General features: G+C 38.1%; 2 protein-coding genes across 2 annotated transcripts; one reads left to right on the forward strand and one right to left on the reverse strand.

The window, feature by feature from the left end:
* The first annotated feature begins 972 nt into the window (after nt 1–972).
* On the forward strand, nt 973–10,818 carry zgc:171775 (STKc_p38 domain-containing protein). The gene is made up of 12 exons (XM_067447341.1): nt 973–1,302; nt 2,662–2,791; nt 4,272–4,330; nt 4,569–4,680; nt 4,843–4,872; nt 7,200–7,247; nt 9,229–9,343; nt 9,431–9,502; nt 9,583–9,662; nt 9,745–9,823; nt 10,119–10,292; nt 10,455–10,818. The coding sequence occupies exons 1-12, from the start codon at nt 1,184–1,186 to the stop codon at nt 10,514–10,516; spliced, it is 1,080 nt and encodes a 359-aa protein (XP_067303442.1). The 5' UTR covers nt 973–1,183; the 3' UTR covers nt 10,517–10,818.
* A 1,907-nt stretch (nt 10,819–12,725) lies between these two features.
* krt5 (keratin 5) lies at nt 12,726–17,095 on the reverse strand. The gene is made up of 9 exons (XM_067446625.1): nt 16,416–17,095; nt 15,094–15,302; nt 14,923–14,983; nt 14,715–14,810; nt 14,457–14,621; nt 14,238–14,363; nt 13,805–14,025; nt 13,666–13,718; nt 12,726–13,550 (listed from the first exon to the last, which is right to left on the reverse strand). Exons 1-9 carry the CDS (start codon nt 16,974–16,976, stop codon nt 13,294–13,296), a joined length of 1,749 nt encoding a protein of 582 aa, XP_067302726.1. The 5' UTR covers nt 16,977–17,095; the 3' UTR covers nt 12,726–13,293.
* Between the last annotated feature and the right edge of the window lie 514 nt (nt 17,096–17,609).

Genomic DNA, 17,609 nt, shown 5'->3' on the forward strand with positions numbered 1-17,609 from the left:
CATGTCCTGGCTAATTCAAGCATTATAATGGCAGCCTAAAGCGGTTTGGCAGAAGCTAGATATTTTACTTTATAATGTTAAATATGGATATTTTTCTACAAAAATGAACCGCTTCGCTTCAGAAGGCCTTATTATTATTCCCTCAGAGCCGTGTGGATTACTTTTATAATGGATGGATGCACTTTGTTGGGCTTCAAATTTTGGGCTTCCATTCACTTTCATAATAAAGCTTGGAAGAGCCAAGACATTTTTTAATATAACTCCGATTTATTCGTCTGAAATAAGAATGTCATATACATCTAGGATGGCTTGAGGGTGAGTAAATTAGTGGGCGATTTTTCTTTTATGCCAAAAATCATTAGGATATTAAGTAAAGATCATGTTCAATGACGATATTTTGTAAATTTCCTACCGTAAATATATCAAAAAAATATTCCTATTAGTAGCATTATGCATTGATAATTTGGACAACTTTAATGGCTATTTTCTTTTATATCGATTTTCTATGGAGAACTTTAATGGCGATTTTTTGCACACTCAGATTCCAGATTTTAAGCCAAATATTGTCCTACCCTAACAAACCTTATATCCATGGAAAGCATATTTATTCATTTTTCAGATGATGTATGAATCTCAGTTTCAGAGAATTTACCCTTATGACTGGTTTTGTGGGTCATAGTAGGCCTATGTGCTTTATAAGTAGGCTACTAATAAACAGCCAATATCCTAGTATGCAAATAAGCAACGTTAGTGAGAATCGGACCCTAAACTAAAATGTTACAATAGTTTCTACCAAAACACAACAGTAATTAGGCTACTACAGTTATGGCTAATCTATAAAAAGTCTGTTTATTTTAATGTTTTATGGTAGCCTATGCTGTCAATAAAACCCTCAACTTCCTGGAAGTTCAACACGATGTTGTTGAGGAATCAAGACAGACGGCAGTCAAGTTTGTTCCACGCAAAAGACAAACTACTGTTATAATCATGTGTTGTTATTTTGGTTGAGCAGAGCGCAAGGACCCTCACCTAAATCACGTGACGGTGAAGGTGAGTGGAGGTGGGCGTGTCGCCGTGTCCTCGCGACTCTGACTGGCGCGCACCTGGGTCACTGTGAACATTCCGAGTGGTCGAACAGTGCGCTTTGACGGACCTGGACACAAATAATAAGGTGGACGTCTTCATGGCTTCACCTCTGAAAGCGGGATTCCACAGACTGGACATCCAGAAAACTACATGGGATGTTCCTGACCGATACACCTCACTCAAGCCCGTTGGCTCTGGAGCCTATGGGACAGTATGGTAAGGAAGGGGGCTTATGTTAGGTCAGATTTACATCTATATCTGTATCCGAAATGGGAGCGGGTTTATACTGAACATTATAAGGGGAATCTATATATGGCTCAGTGCAATTAAAGGGATTAAATTATGTATAGCCTATGTTAAAGAGTTTTATACGTAGTAAAGGAGATTTATATAGCCAGATTCTGGAAGTGATTTGGCATATATGAAGTATGTTAACAACGCACTGTTAAATTTCAAGTATTCTAATAAATAACAGTAGCCTAACAGTGGTGTTGTAGATTTGCATAATGGATCATTGTTTTTACAAACAGTACTGTCGAGCAGTAAAACTACTGTTATGTTCATTATGCAGATGTAGAGATTTAGTAATATAAATGATTTACTTTGTGCATCTATGACATAGACTTGAGAATGTAGTGAGCCATAGGAGCAATAAACATCTGTGGGCTCACATACCTGAGTGGCTGGTTTCAACACGTTTGCTGATAAGAGAAATTCTCCCAAAATACTGAGACTCAGTCAATATAGCTTTCTTCTTATGTCATATTTTATTTATTTAGGCTAAGGACAATACACATCAATTAAGTGCCGGTATTAGCAAATCTGCAACTACATCCATTGGCTAAAAAAAAAAACATAAAAACTTGTACAGACATAAATACAGACAAAATTTACAGACACATTTTTTATTGTATTTTTATGTAAAGAATATGCTTTAAATACCACATTTGTTTTGGTACTTGAAATCAGACCTTGTGATAATATAAAAATGTCTACACAAATACAATAAAAGCTATATTTTGTAATATAAAGTTAAAGGTTGAACAAATATTTGAATTTGTGGCACAAGAACAATGGTCTTTAGCTGTATATTTTAACTGTACATATACAGTATAGCCTATCATCTAGTGATAAAAATTAATAGAGAGAATAAAAGTCCACTTTAATGTTATTTTCTCCTAAACACCACATTACAACAAAAACCACAGCTGTTTCATGAACATCTGTTGTACTGGAGTTAATAGTTTTGCATACGGTAAATATGGAGCAGTGGATTTACAAATATGCATTAATATTATTATTATTTAAATATTCATGAACTAAAAAAGTAAAATCCAATGGACATCGTTCTTTATTAAACAGGGAAATGATACATTATTTCTGATAAAAAAAAAGTAATAATGCCAGGTAAGTGAACAAGGAAAAATGTGATGAATGAATATGGTGAAAACAGATTTGAGTTTTGAGCTGTACGACGTAGTGCTTGCATGCCATCTCTCTCAGTTATCTGTGAAAATGAATTTCATGTCAAATTAAAGTGTGATATGATGGTTCCTAATGATAACTTCTGTGCAGTTCTGCAATTGACCAGAAGACAAAGGAAAAGGTTGCCATTAAAAAACTTTACAGACCATTCCAGTCTCTGATCCATGCTAAACGTGCCTACAGAGAACTCCGGCTGCTCCGTCACATCCAACACGACAATGTAAGTCTCAGATCATCCCCAAGAGGAAGACAAGAAACACAGACTAGGATTAAATAGCACACGTTTCTGTATTATTTGTATTGTTTGTGTCTTCCTTATGTCAGTCTTATACTTCATAAACGTTTATTTATCATTTAAACCAGAGCATTATCATGTGTTGTGTATGTGTGTAGTTTGTAATAGCACCATAATCCTTCTGTCAACTAAAAGAGAATGAAAAGATTTTATGATACTGTTGTGAAAGCCCCCCTTATCTTCTCAAACCGGTTTCTGTGCTTAGTAAACAATATGCCTGACCTCACACCACTGCAGGTTTATTATGTACTTCAAGTTGAGTAGCAAGAGGATCGAGAATAATTTATGCAATACGTTATCCTCTTTTCAAACCCCAGACCAGTTAAGTCACTAGAATTCATCATTCTTTGTTTAGCAGCGTTTGCCAGGGCAAAGTTTGCTTTAATGATTTTTTTAAACAACAGCAAATAAACATTTATCTGCAAGCAGCAATTATGGATTAGGTCTGCATAGATTTGTGTGGTCATGACATGTTTTTGAATACAGTCATGTTAAGAAGATCAATATTCCTTTTAAAGGATGAGTTCAGCCAAAAATAAAAATTCTGTCATCATTAACCTCAAGTTGTTCCAAACCTGTACTAATTTATTTTGTGTGCTGGACACAGAAGATATTTTGAAGTATGTGGGTAACCAAACAGTTTCTGGTCCCCATTGACTTTCATAGTATTGATTTTTATATATATGGGAGTCAATGGGGACCAGGCTGCAGCTGTTTGGTTACAAATATTCATCTAAATATCTGTCTTTATGTTCAACAGAAGGAAGAAATTGCAGTTATAATTAACAAAATTTGAAATTTTGGGTTATCTATCCCTTTAATTCGAATTATGTTTGTGAGGCTTGGTATGAAGATAGGAAAAAACGATTGGAGGATTATAAACAATACACTAATCTGTTCAAATTGTTGAACTTGAAGAATTAAAAAAAAAAAAAAAATCATTGTTTTTGTGTTCCCTTGAAAAGCATAACGTTAGCCCTGATAAGAAGGTAAAAGTTTAGCGGGTACAGACCAAAGCGAATTCAACGTTTCTCAAAGTGAACGAAAAGATTTGTCAGTGAATTCAAAAACATTAAAAATATAATTGTCCATAATTGGACACTCATGTTTGTGTCCCATACACTGGGTGAAAATTATTTAAGGTAATATATTCCAAATTTATAGTACATTTTTGCCTGATCAATCTTGTAATATTCACAACTTTATATTTTCTATGGTCTGTCATATACTTATATTATGCGAGAAGCAGTAGAACAATAAGAAAACGAACAAATACTATATGTGCCATTCTTCCATTCTTAGGATAAATGATATTGCCCTTCACTTTATTAAATGATGATTAACAATTCATTAATTGGTAATGCACAGACCATTCCTGAATGCAGATGTATTGTTCTTCCTGCAGGTGATATGCCTCCTCAATGTCTTTACCCCCGATTCCTCGCTGGAGAAATTTGATACTTTGTGAGTGTCGAGATGAACAGAATGCATTCCTGTGCAGAAAACTTGCACTTGTCATGACAGGCTGAGGGATGCAGTGCATGCATGCTTGTGTGTTTATGTATTTGTGTGTGAGTGAGAGGATGTGCTCCATACAGTTTTCCATAAATTCATAAAAATTCATTTAGTTTTTTTTTTTTTTTACTAAATTACAAACTTTAGTGATATTGAAATTTCTACATTTTCTAATGTTTTTCCTCAGCTATATGGTGATGCCATTTGTAGCTCAGGATCTTAGCCACATAATGAAGAGGAAGCAATTAACCAGCAAAGTCATCATATACCTGTTCTATCAGATACTGCGAGGACTCAAGGTCTGCCTTAATCCTAATTATTGAAACTCTTTCATTCTTCTGTACTTCTGTTCTTAAAGCATTCGATAGATGTCATACACTAAATTCCTTGTATACCACTTATTGATGACATTGAAACATGAATATTGATTGATATTGCAGCTAATGATACGTTTTCCCTAGTATATCCATTCTGCTGGGATTATTCATCGGGTATGTACTGTGTAGAGTAAATAATGGCTGTTTATTTGTACAGTGATAAATATACAATACTGTTCAAAAGTTAGTTAAAAAAAAAAATATATATATATATATGCTCAACAAGGTTGCATTTGTTTGATACAGTAAAAACAGTAATAATGTTAAATATTAACACATTTTAAAAAGCTTTTTTCTATTTGAATATAATTTAAAATATATTTATTCCGGTGATGTCAAAGCTGAATTTTCAGCATCACTACTCCAGTCTTCAAAGTCACATGATCCTTCGGAAATCATTATAATATGATGATTTAATGCGCAAGAAACATTTCTGATTATTATCAATGTCTAAAACAGTTGTGCTGCTTTATATTTTATTGTAAACTGTAAACACGTTTTTTAATGGGATTACGTGACGAATAGAAGGTTCAAAATAAGAACAGCATTTATTTGAAATATGAACTTTTTTTAAACATAAATGTCTTTACTGTCACTTTGGATCAATTTAATGCATCCTTGCTGAATAAAATTACTTTATATATATATATATATATATATATGTTTTTCATTATGTTTCTTTTAATGTTTGTACATTTTTAAATAATATATATGGTTCATTCATATCCATGACACTCAAAGGGTTAGTTCACCCAAAAATGAAATTTCTGTCATTAATGACTCACCCTAATGCCGTTCCACACCCGTAAGACCTCCGTTCATCTCCAGAACACAGTTTAAGATATTTTATATTTAGTCCGAGAGCATATGCAAGTGTAGGCACACTATACTGTCCATGTCCAGAAAAATAAGTCATCAGTATAGCTAAGTATAGCTAAGCTATACTGTCATCAAAGTAGTCCATATGTGACATCAGTTAGTTAATTAGAATCTCTTGAAGCATCGAAAATACATTTTGGTCAAAAATAACAAAAACTATGACTTTATTCAGCATTGTCTTCTCTTCCGGTTCTGTTTTCAATCCTCAAATAAAGATTTGAATTGTTATAAATCAGCGTATTGATTCATGATTCGGATCACCAATGTCCCGTGCTTTCAGCAGTGCTGCGTTCCAGTTTGTTTTTGTTATGCCCTTTACTCGTGAAATTCCCTCTGTCTCGTTCACTCGTATGTGCGTCATTGCTTATGTTGCATGAGTGTCCACTACTGGTGGAACCGTTGCAATGAACTGAACTGGAACGCCCTAAGCCCTTGATCACTTGGAATCCACAATGGAGTTGATTTTATTATATAAAAAAAATCCTTTACGAAATTGTTTAATGCAACATTCTATATGTATATAGGTGTATTTGGGTTGTTTTAAATGTTTTTAAAAATATTTAAAATATCATAGAGTTGTTTGTGGTGGGGTAAATTAAACGCAATATGCGCTGATGTCAACTGCGTTGAATTGTGGATTGAAGCTGCCTGAAGTGTACATATGAAGAAGACTCGCTCCCTCTGTCAAAATCGAGGGAAAAGGGTCTGTCCATATAAACTTCCCTTGTCCTCTACACAAAGTGGAACGCACTTCAAAATGGCGGCGGGGATTCCCCGAGGGGAAGTGCTTAGGGAAGTTTTCAAGTGCGTGTCTAATAGTGGAGTGGAACGCAGCACAGTTTGGCAGTTTGACACGCGATCCGAATCATGAATCAATACGCTGATTCATGACCGTTTGAATCTTTATTTGAGGATTGAAAACAAAACCGGAAGAGAAGACAATGCTGAATAAAGTCAGTTTTTGTGATTTTTCAATCAGTATTTTCGATGCTTCAAGTGATTCTAATTAACCCACTGATGTCTCATATGGACTACTTTGATGATGTTTTTATTCCCTTTCTGGACATGGACAGTATAGTGTGCATACACTTGCATACGCTCTTGGACTTGGACAGCCTTAGTCCTAATGGGTTGTTATCATGGCTATCAAAATCCAGTGTTCTGTATTTTGCGTACATGAGTTTTTGAAAAAAGTGTACTGTGCTAATTAATTGAGACTTCTTACAGCTCTTACAGGTTGATGGCCTTGTTTGTTTCGTTGCTTCTATTGCTCTCCCCTTTTTTGTAAGTCGCTTTGGATAAAAGCGTCTGCTAAATGATTAAATGTAAATGGACTAAATATAAAATATCTTAAACTGTGTTCCGAAGATGAACGGAGGTCTTACGGGTGTGGAACAATATTAGGCTGAGTCATTAATGACAGAAATTTCATTTTTGGGTGAACTAACCCTTTAAATAATTAGAGTATGACCAAATTCTCATTAACTTTGGAATGTTCTTGTGCATGTAAATGCAGTAATAATGATGAAACATGATGACATGACACTAGTATCTTGTTTCAGGATCTTAAGCCCAGTAACCTTGCCGTGGATGAAAACTGTGAATTAAAGGTAAACATAATTAAATAGTTATTATTTAAATAAAATTATCATAAAATGAATGATCAGCAAAATAATAGTAAAATATTACAAATAATATTTCAAAACAAAATTATCATGTTTCACTGCTACTTTTCCCCCCTCATAACGTCATGATTCAGGGGTTTTCAAACTGGGGTCCGGGGACCCCCAGGGGTCCTCCAGAAGGTTCTAAGGGGTCCCCAGAAAATTTCAGGGAATAAAAAGGCTAAGAAAAAATGGATAAACTGTTTAATTTTCTAAATGTTTCTCTCCTTTCTTGCCATATACACACTTTCCAGAATTGTATGTTTGTCTTGCACCTTTTATAGTGAGTTTTCTCCCTTTATCTCACTGGGCAGAGTATGAAAGTTTGTTTACACACTCTAAAAAATGCTGGGTTAAAAACAACCCAAGTTGGGTTGAAAATGCACCGACCCAACAATTGAGTTGTTTTAACCCAATGGTTGAGTTGTTTTAACCCAGTGGTTGAGTTGTTTTAACCCAGTGGTTGGGTTAAATGTTGCTTAAGACAACCCAATTGCTGGGTAAGAACAACTCAACCATTGGGTTAAAACAACCCAATTGTTGGGTCGGTGCATTTTCAACCCAACTTGGGTTGTTTTTAACCCAGCATTTTTTAGAGTGCATGCATTTATTGTGAAAGATTTGATACAAATCATTTTTAATTGAAAATGTTCTTCAGGTTTATACATCCAGATCCAGCATTAAATATAGCCAGTTTAAGTTTGGAAACAATATGTTGTATTCATAATGTCACACTTACTATGACTTACTGTTTGTTTTATTTCATAAAGAAAAATATAGAGATAGATTTTAGGAAGGGGGTCCCTCATAAAGGTTCATCATAATTGGGGGTCCTTGGCATCATAAAGTTTGAAAACCCCTGTCATGATTGACAGCTGAGATTGACGTCTTCTCTGAGTGAAGTTGTCACTGAGGCACTAACGGTCTTTTTTCTGGATTTTTGGGGAGCAGATTAGAGCTTTAGCTTTAATTTCTGCATTTCCATAACTGTTTATTTCACACCAACATAATTAATTGTTCTGCATCTGTGAGAGTGTGGGTGGGCTTTTGATATCACAGCAGTACTTCCTGCTCTCTACTGCACAACTCCGGTCCCGAAATCTCTACTGTGCAGACTCGGTCCCAAGATGTCAGGGTCGTGCAGGCCGCCTGAAAGCTTCAACTATGGCAAGCGGAAACGGATGATGTCGAGTCGTCCATATTTTTTATGGCCTTTGGTTTAAACACACTATTAACGCAACTCGTACCTTTATTTTGCTCCTGCCTTGGGTGGGAATTATTTAAATGAGGAAGATTGTGACATGTTTGCTCCCGGAAGAAAAGTCAAGACTACATTAGAGGATTTTCACAGAGTTCGGCTCACTGAGAAGAACTTCATATAGAGAAGAACTCCCTTTTGAGTGACTTTATGCTTTGTAGCTTTACAGACTTTGTAGCTTTTCGTGCTCAAACAGCAACATTACACATTGAGACCCTAGCCCTAAAGAGAGTTGAAAATGTAAAAAGCATCATACGTCCTCTGTAGCTACTATAGCCACTTTTCCGGCACTGTCGGGCCGAGCGGTTCTAGGAACGGTTCCGGTTATGTTTCCACTTGTGCTTGGTTTGGTATGGCACGATTACAAACCATTCTTGAATTCTCAGCACGAGAATAAGATTGCTTAATGCAAGTTAATTATAAAATTAAAAGATATATGTGATATATCATCGTCCATATCTGGTTCGGTACATACATCTCATGTCGTCTGTAAACTCTTGCGTTTCAAATTTTAATAACATTACAAAGATCTCTGTTATCAGCCCCACAGTGGAAAATGAAACCATACCCGTACCGGCTGGGCCGGATCAGCACAGAAGGGAGCGGTTAAGCAATAGGAAAGGTTGGAAAAGTGGCTTATGTGGCCTGTTTCTTACACCATTTGTTTAGATTCTGGACTTTGGACTGGCAAGACACACCGAAACTGAGATGACGGGCTATGTGGTGACACGCTGGTACAGAGCCCCCGAAATCATTTTCAACTGGATGCATTATACTCAAACAGGTGACCTTTGACCTTGTAAAAAGTGGTTCTGTTTTATCTTGGTACGATTTAAGTCACTGTAGTCACAATTCACTGTTGTTTGTTCAGTCGACGTTTGGTCTGCTGGCTGCATCCTGGCCGAGATGATAACAGGAGAAGTGCTTTTCCCAGGCAGTGACAGTATCCTTTATCATTCCTCGCTTTTTAAATACATCTGTCAAGCAAAATACAGAGTGCCTGTTCCTTAACGTTATGTTTAGGTATTGACCAGCTGAATAAGATCCTCAACCTGACGGGCACACCAAACTCAACGCTTGTTATGAAAATGCAAAGCAAAGATGTAAGCAAATACCATCAGACAACTGTCTGTTTCGGGATCTTTTTCTAGTCTGTTTATCATTATTGTATTGATGTGTTGGCAGGCACAGTCATATGTCCGCTCACTTCCAGTCCAAAAGAAAAAGGCTTTCAAAGAGGTCTTTTCTGATATGGATCCTACTGGTATGTCCACAACTCCCAAATCGATTCCACTTTTTAATACACTGTTTAAACCAATAGCAGTAATTATTAACAGCTTAAAATTTCTTGTGGTATTGCATTGATTTTGAATGAGTAAAAGTCGCCCTCTAGTGGTAAACTAGTACATTAGCTACTACTATATGATAGCTGTTATTATTCTGGCTTTGCTTTACAAAGCTTCGTAAAGCCTATATCAAAAATTGTATTGACAAGGTTTCTCATCTGGTGCATCTTTTACTGTAATTGAGCTTTGATTTCATGCGTGTTCCATCTACAGCCATCGATCTTTTGGAAGGCATGCTGGTTTTGGACCCGGAGGTCAGGCTTACAGCAAAAGACGGCCTTTCGCATCCATATCTGTCTGAGTTCCATGACCCTGAAAACGAACCCGTGTCTCATGCATACGATGATTCTTTTGAGAGTCTGGATCTGGCAGTCAGCGAATGGAAGAGTGAGAGAAGCATACACACTTATTTAAACTTATGTTAAAATTATTTAACATCTCAAATTTATTCTGTCACTCGGTTTAACCTGCTCTAAAACATTTCTAAATTCTCATGTTGGTCTTGCCATATTTGTATTCGAAGCTATTCTGCCTTTTTATGTCTCACAGGTCTTATCCACATGGAGATCATGACATTTGACCCAGACAACCCCAGAGTGACTGCAACATAACACCTCATCTTTACATCGGGAGAGCAGCACTCCAAAGAATTACAGACCCCGTTGAACTATTGATTTATTTTTTTATCAAACACCATTAGCTAGATGTCTTTAACACTTGTTGCTATCAACAAGCACAGTTTACTGTATCATTAAATCCTTTTCTTTTGCTATCAAACATTGTTAGTTGGCTATGTTCAAACACAGATTTTGCCTACATCAAGTTTGTGCAGAATTTTAAAGTACTCAAGTATTTTAAGAAAATGAATTGAGGAAAAATATAAGTGTAAAAAATAAATGTGAATGTGATTTTATTTGTGGGTGTCTTTGTTCTTTTGTTAAAATATATTATAATAACATTTAATATTTACTGTTCATCCTCATGTAAGGACTCCATCCTAAAATTAAATTTAAAAGGCATCTATACAGTTTCGTGCAGGGTCGTAACCACCAAAGACATTGAAGGGGACAAATCCACCCTAATAATAATTAGAAATGGCCAAATTGTTTGCACTGCTCTGCTGCACTTCATTATGCAGCACTCTATGTTAGGATGAAAAAAAAAGGTTACATTTTTAGTCTGGTTTTGCCTCAGTGGTCTAGCATCATGTCAAAATGATTGAGAATGCCAATCAAATCAAAGTAGAGGGGGTTTACGTTCTCTTTTGGCTTGTGCACAGTCTTCACACACACAAACACGGAGACAAAGCGTCATTCTATCGAGTAATGCTGTTGCGGAGAGAGACTAATCTTTCCAGTGAATTCACAAAACAAAATGCTCTTTATAGTCTACAATCATTGGTGAACATGTTTGATTTTAATGAAGAAGAAAATAATAGGAAAAAAACAATATAAGTGAGAATCGACACGGTTTACAAAAATTATACCACTAACGAATAATCTCGGGACTAATAATATATTTGACGCAATTATTGTTTGCAAATAGTCCTCAATGTTACATTGCAAAGGAATGTCGCATAGAAATTAGTCGCATAGAAATGTGTCGCATTTCATTAATTTATTTCTAATTTATTTACACATCTGTTTATTTTCTGTCTATTATTAATTCCTTTTTACATTTTTAAAACATTTTTACTTTTCCATGAAGACTTCAGAAACATCAATTTCCAATAGGCCTACTCCTACATAATGGATATAGTAACATTGGCAAATAGCCGTTAGAGGACGCTATTAGGTAGTAGGCTAATTCAAGTTAGTAATTTTAAGTTACAAGTTTCCTTTGAACAATGGCGATCTACTTTGATGTTTCCTGCACCGTTAAATTAGTTTAATTTTTATCTACTGGAGTGTGTCAAGAAGTTGTGTAAGGTTTGTTTGTATTGGTATATTTGACCTGCTCGCGAGGTCTTCACTCTGATAAATCAATCAACGGCTTTCAACAGAGGATATCTCCCAAAGGACACTTACCAGTTATCCGCTTTAACAACAACAGAATTGGCCTTTAAGGAGTAGCCTATGAGTAATACTAACTGACCTGTCAGCCAAACCCTTATTGAATGGAAGCTTAGTGTGCCTGCTGTAACCCGATATTTTGGCTCTGCTTGGTCAGGTGTGTTTTTTTGGGTCCTATGGGAACGCGATGGAATAGTGTTGGGTAGCCTAGTGTTTATCTGTTTAGCCAACACATGTTTCATGTGTAGTGTACATTTAACAGAGATATTTAACTCTCTGGAGTGTTGTGAATTTTATAACCGTATTTTATTGTGCATGTTGCCCTTTACAGTCTTAAGGAGATTAAGAAATATAATTTGTTCCTATTGCCCCAGAGGCATGTCCTAACATAGTCATTCAGAACAGTGGTGGATCAATGAGTTTTTCGATTTTCAGTTTTAAACCTTTTACATTTGTTCCACGTAGTCTCTAACAAATTAAGGTGTAGGGCTACCTTAAAATCTATTTTTAAATATTTTTGAAAGTAATGATCAATATGTGTACACTCCCATTTATTTAATATTTAAGTTAAATCTGTTATCACTTTTTACTTGGTTGCACTACATTTGTAGATGTAATCTTTTCTTGTTTTTTTGAAACCATAAACTACATTATTTCATTACATTTCTTTTCTTGATTGTGGACCTCCTTGTGTCATTTTGAGTACCTCTTGCCTCTTGCAGTAATTAAGGGATCAGTTTGAGTTGCATTTGTGAATTATCATGCTGTGTAAAAGAGAATGGTTACTGAAATGAAAACTGAAGACAAATGATTGTATATAACCCTGATTTATTGATGTTTCCATGTAGTACATGATTCAATGAATACAACAATTTTGACAAAACAGCTCATCAGTCCATCATCCAAAATCAGGGAAAGGGAAGAGGGAAGTAAAATCTCAAATGAGTAGCTTTTGTTGCACTTTAATGCAGCAGAAGCATTAACATTGCTGGTTGTAGTGACAAGGAATTGAAATGCAGTTTCTTTTCTGTGCATGTTGTGACAGAGCAACAAAAGCTATTCAATACTTGAGCTCCATGGTTTGTTTCTCTAATTAGTTCTTTTCCCACTCTGCATCCCCTAAAGTAAAATTGGTTCTCTAGATGAGGAGCGATGCCAAAAGGAAACAACAAGAGTCAAATACAACACGGTGAATGTGAAAAGCCGTTTTGCAGGTACAGTATTTAACACTTTGACATTAACGTCTCTTTGGGTCACTGTGGTTTTTAGGGGTTAAACACATATAAAAATGTATGAACATATTGAAATGTGGAGTGAAAAGATTGTGTTGCCCAGTTGGCAGATGATATTAGAAACGGGGAACTGGGTGGAGGAGTTTAGAAGCGACGCTTCTGACTGGACTGCACCACAGAGGAGCGGGACATTGAAATTTGACCGCCGCCGCCGCCACCGCTCATGCTCATGCCGGAGCCACCGCCATATCCAAAGCCGCCACCACCGAAACCGCTGCCGCCACTGAAGCCGCTTCCACCACCATAGCCGCTTCCACCACCAAAGCCGCTTCCACCACCGAAGCCGCCGCCGCCGCCGCTGCCACCACCGAATCCGTATCCGCCGCCGCCGCCACCACCGCCTGTGAACCAACAAACAAAGACATTAGTTAAACTGAACACCAAGCAGTTTATTACAGCAAATGATGTGCTGATAAAGTAATTTTATCTAAGGTCAAGTTAAAAAAAAAAGCTTACTGCTGCTTGACTCCTGGATGTGGATGGTTGCAGAACCGCCACCAGAAGCAATCCTGACAAAATGAAAAGAAATGTCAATGTCTATATAAAGATGCATTTCAAGAGACAAAACAGCTTTCGAACAAGAAAAGTGACTGACCTTGTCTCCTCTCCTTCCAGAAGTTTCCTGTAGGTTGCGATCTCAATGTCCAAGGCCAGTTTGACATTCATGAGCTCCTGGTACTCACGCACCTGGCGCGCCATATCCTGCTTTGCTCTTTGGAGGGCCTCCTCCAGTTCCTTAATGCGGAGCTTGGCATCCTTCACTGCCAGTTCTCCACGTTCCTCTGCCTCAGCGATCTGAGATTCCAGGTTGGCACGCTGAGCAATTCAAAGAAGACATTAGAACTTTAGTTTTCAGCAGCTACATTTTTACATTAGTCCTGACTGAGATATTCAAAACATAGCATGCAAGTTTTTATCTTTGAATGAGCTTTCATTTGAAAGTACATTTAGTACAAACTAGGAATTTTGCTGGCAATCTAATTCAGGCTGAAACATCTAAAGCATCCAAAGACTAACAAACTACTTACTTGTCCCTTAACAGCTTCAATTTCATTCTGAAGTCTGCTGATCATGCGGTTGAGCTCAGCAATCTCAGCCTTGGTGTTGCGAAGGTCATCTCCGTATTTGCCGGCAGATGACTGCATCTCCTCGAACTAGAAGGTGAAAATAAAGATATTGTCATTAGTATTTCTCAATTGGTTGCTTAAAAATAATAATGGTTTGATGCTTGACATTTTTTCTCTCACCTTCTGTTTGTACCACGATTCAGCTTCTGCCCGGCTGCGGTTGGCGATGTCCTCATACTGAGCACGGACCTCTGCAACGATGGAATCCATATCCAGGTTGCGACTGTTGTCCATTTCCACAACGACTGATGTATCTTTGATCTGTCCCTGGAGTTCGCGCAGCTCCTAAAATTGCAAGGTGAAGGTATGCGACATTATGATAAATCTAACATTGAAAACTATCATTGTAGTCATCATAGTGTCCCATCAAACACTCACCTCCTCAAAGATGGCCCTAAGGAAGTTGATTTCATCTTGAAGTGAATCAACCTTGGCCTCCAGCTCAACCTTGTTCATGTATGCAGCGTCAACATCCTATGAAGAAATGTACAAAGCTCAATATAATGGGCTGACTATAGACTATAACAATTTAAAATATTTGCAAAATATATAACTGGAGGGTCAAGAAAGCAGCAAAAGGTATTACCTTCTTGAGCAGGACAAATTCATTTTCCACTGCTGCACGCTTGTTGATTTCATCCTCATATCTGCAAAAAAAAGTTTTCCATTTTAGCACATTCCTTGTGAAATTATACCATTCACACAAACTGCGGTTCATAGACCACTAAACCTGTTCTTGCACAGCTACTGTACTTACTTGTTCTTAAAGTCCTCCACCAAATTCTGCATGTTCTTCATCTCTCCTTCTAGCTTCATCTTCTCATTACCGAGTCCATCAAGCTGTCTGCGCAGGTTGGAGATGTAGGCCTCGAACATGGCGTCGATGTTGGAGCGGGTGGTAGTCTGGTCTTGCAGTAAACTCCATTTTGTCTCAAGTACTTTGTTCTGCTGCTCTAGGAAGCGCACCTGCATTTGAAATAAACCAATAAAGGATTTAAATAATTGGCTTTATTAGGAAAAGAAGGCATCGGGGCCTTTTGATATGCCATTACTTAAGCCACAATATGTGTCTTCTACTGTAATTGCATATCAGTACTTGTATTGACACACCTTTGGCAACTTTAGAGTAACTGTTCTATTAATACGAACACTCCCCTCTTTGAGATAATAAAATGCTAACCTCATATGACTGCTCCTAAAACTATGTTTCCCTTCTGGCATAAAGGCGAGGCTCCTAGGAGACCTGTGCCAAATGGCACGCCTTTACCCTCAGGTGCTAACTGTACCCATCGTTCTGCATATTAATGGAATGTCAATAATTATCTGTACAACCTCACAATGGCTTTGAGCTTGCACGATTCACATAAAAAGAAGAAAGCATTGGTGACATCAGTAGTTATTTGAGCTACATGATTGCTGATATCGCTTGTCAGAATCATACAAATGGGGCGTAGCCCCTACAGTAAGTAGGGGGTGAAATTTACAAGGTGTGGTTACATAGTGAACTCCCCAAAGGTCCCAGACAATCAAAACAGGAAACTTGGTTTGTTTAAGAAAAGATGATAGTGATTATTAGGGCCTACATTAAGTTAATGCTATAAGACTTTTTGGACCATTTTATGTCAGGTATTAGTTTAAGATCTGCATGGCTGACAAACTTGATCCATGCCCTTATTTGAATTGGTCAGTCATTGGATCTCATCTAGCTTAGGTTTCTAAACTCACCCTCACTGTCAAAGAACAATTGCATACAAGGAAAACACCTCAAGCCTGTGCTAAGATATAGACTTTGACTGCTTGAATAAAGTTTAATGATAATAATGCAGGGGTGGGATATGCCATATCATCCTGTCTCCTTCTGTATGTGCTTACTGTTATACTGAATCTGACACTAGCAGGATTTCTGAGTGCAAGTGACTGGCTGTGAAATATTTAATGAGCAGAACCCAGATCATATGAAGGCCCTTGAAATGTGTGCACAAAAACCAAACATTCAAATGAATAGTCGGAGTGTTGGATATGCATTATTGCAAATTGTTATGTTGTGCAGCTGTGTATGTTTGCAAAGAGAAGACTAACCTTGTCGATGAAGGAAGCAAAGCGGTTGTTGAGGTTCTTGATCTGCTCTTTCTCCTGGGTGCGGACAGCTTGGATGTTGGGGTCGATGTCTAGGTTCAGTGGAGCTAGGAGGCTCTGGTTGACTGTGACAGCTGTGATGGGTGCCATACCGCCAGGACCGAATCCTCCACCAAATCCACCACCGCCGAATCCACCACCGCCGAATCCACCACCGCCGAATCCACCACCACTGCCGAATCCGGCACCACCGCCGAATCCAGCACCACCACCGCCGAATCCTGCTCCACTGCCGTAACCTGAACCACCGCCGAATCCAGCACCACCTCCTCCATAGCCACCGCCGCCAATGCTGTAGCTGTAGCCTGATCCTCCTCCCATACCGCCACCGCCACCACCGCCGGAGCGACGGAATGACACGGTGCTCATCCTGCTGCCCATAGGTGCTGCGCTGGCAGACATGCTGGAGAAACCCTTTCTAATACCTCCACCAAAGCCGCCGCCGCCACCGCCGCCGCTCATGCTTCCACTACTGGACACGTATGTTGTTTTTATCGAAGACATGGTTGCTGTCGTCTGTGAGGGGGTGAGGATTAGATAGAAAAAGAGCAGGAGACAGAGAGATCCGGAGCAGGTGAGCTCACTAAGAGGAAAGATAAATCCCTCTGAGTGCCTTCTCCATGGAGTGCAGGAGCTTTTATACCTCTAATGTCACGGGAGGGGCTCATCTGAACACTCCCCTTTCAGCCTCAGGCTCCTGTCTCTCCAAGTGATACATACACCCATCTTGCTGGGCTGGTATGGGAGTACTTTCAGCAGAGAGGGCCACACCCTGCTTTACATGTACACACACTCACGTAAAGAGAAGAAATTAAGAGAGGAACAAGGAATAGAAAAACAAGGTCAAAATTCTACACAGCCTCTTTTTGCATATACCACAAAACCTTTCTGTATTTTACTTGTGCTCTAATCCAAAACACCATAGTTATACAACCAGAATGCATCCCATGAATTAACGTACGGCGAACTAAACGTCTCCATGCTTATTTCATGAATTTAGGAGGGACGGGGCTCTCTGTTTGCTTTAAGCGCTGTGCAGAAGTATTAAACAGGGGCATATTTGATGAAGGGCTTGAATGTTTAAGCTTGGCGCTTGTCCTGGAAGCCATTGTGACCTGCCGGCTCCTCTTTCCAGTC

The sequence above is a fragment of the Pseudorasbora parva genome, chromosome 6 (genome assembly GCF_024679245.1).
Source record: "Pseudorasbora parva isolate DD20220531a chromosome 6, ASM2467924v1, whole genome shotgun sequence".
NCBI classification, from domain to species: domain Eukaryota; kingdom Metazoa; phylum Chordata; class Actinopteri; order Cypriniformes; family Gobionidae; genus Pseudorasbora; species Pseudorasbora parva.

What these genes read in the sequence shown, in the direction of transcription:
- zgc:171775 (XM_067447341.1), top strand. Translation starts at nt 1,184, where the DNA reads ATGGCTTCACCTCTGAAAGCGGGATTCCACAGACTGGACATCCAGAAA. An exon ending in GTCACATCCAACACGACAAT is followed by an intron (nt 2,792 to 4,271) that starts GTAAGTCTCAGA and finishes TTCTTCCTGCAG; the next exon opens with GTGATATGCCTCCTCAATGT. An exon ending in TTCTGATATGGATCCTACTG is followed by an intron (nt 9,824 to 10,118) that starts GTATGTCCACAA and finishes TTCCATCTACAG; the next exon opens with CCATCGATCTTTTGGAAGGC.
- krt5 (XM_067446625.1), bottom strand. Translation starts at nt 16,976, where the DNA reads ATGTCTTCGATAAAAACAACATACGTGTCCAGTAGTGGAAGCATGAGC. An exon ending in GTGGAGGACTTTAAGAACAA is followed by an intron (nt 14,984 to 15,093) that starts GTAAGTACAGTA and finishes TTTTTTTTGCAG; the next exon opens with ATATGAGGATGAAATCAACA. An exon ending in AATCGTGGTACAAACAGAAG is followed by an intron (nt 14,364 to 14,456) that starts GTGAGAGAAAAA and finishes TTCACCTTCTAG; the next exon opens with TTCGAGGAGATGCAGTCATC.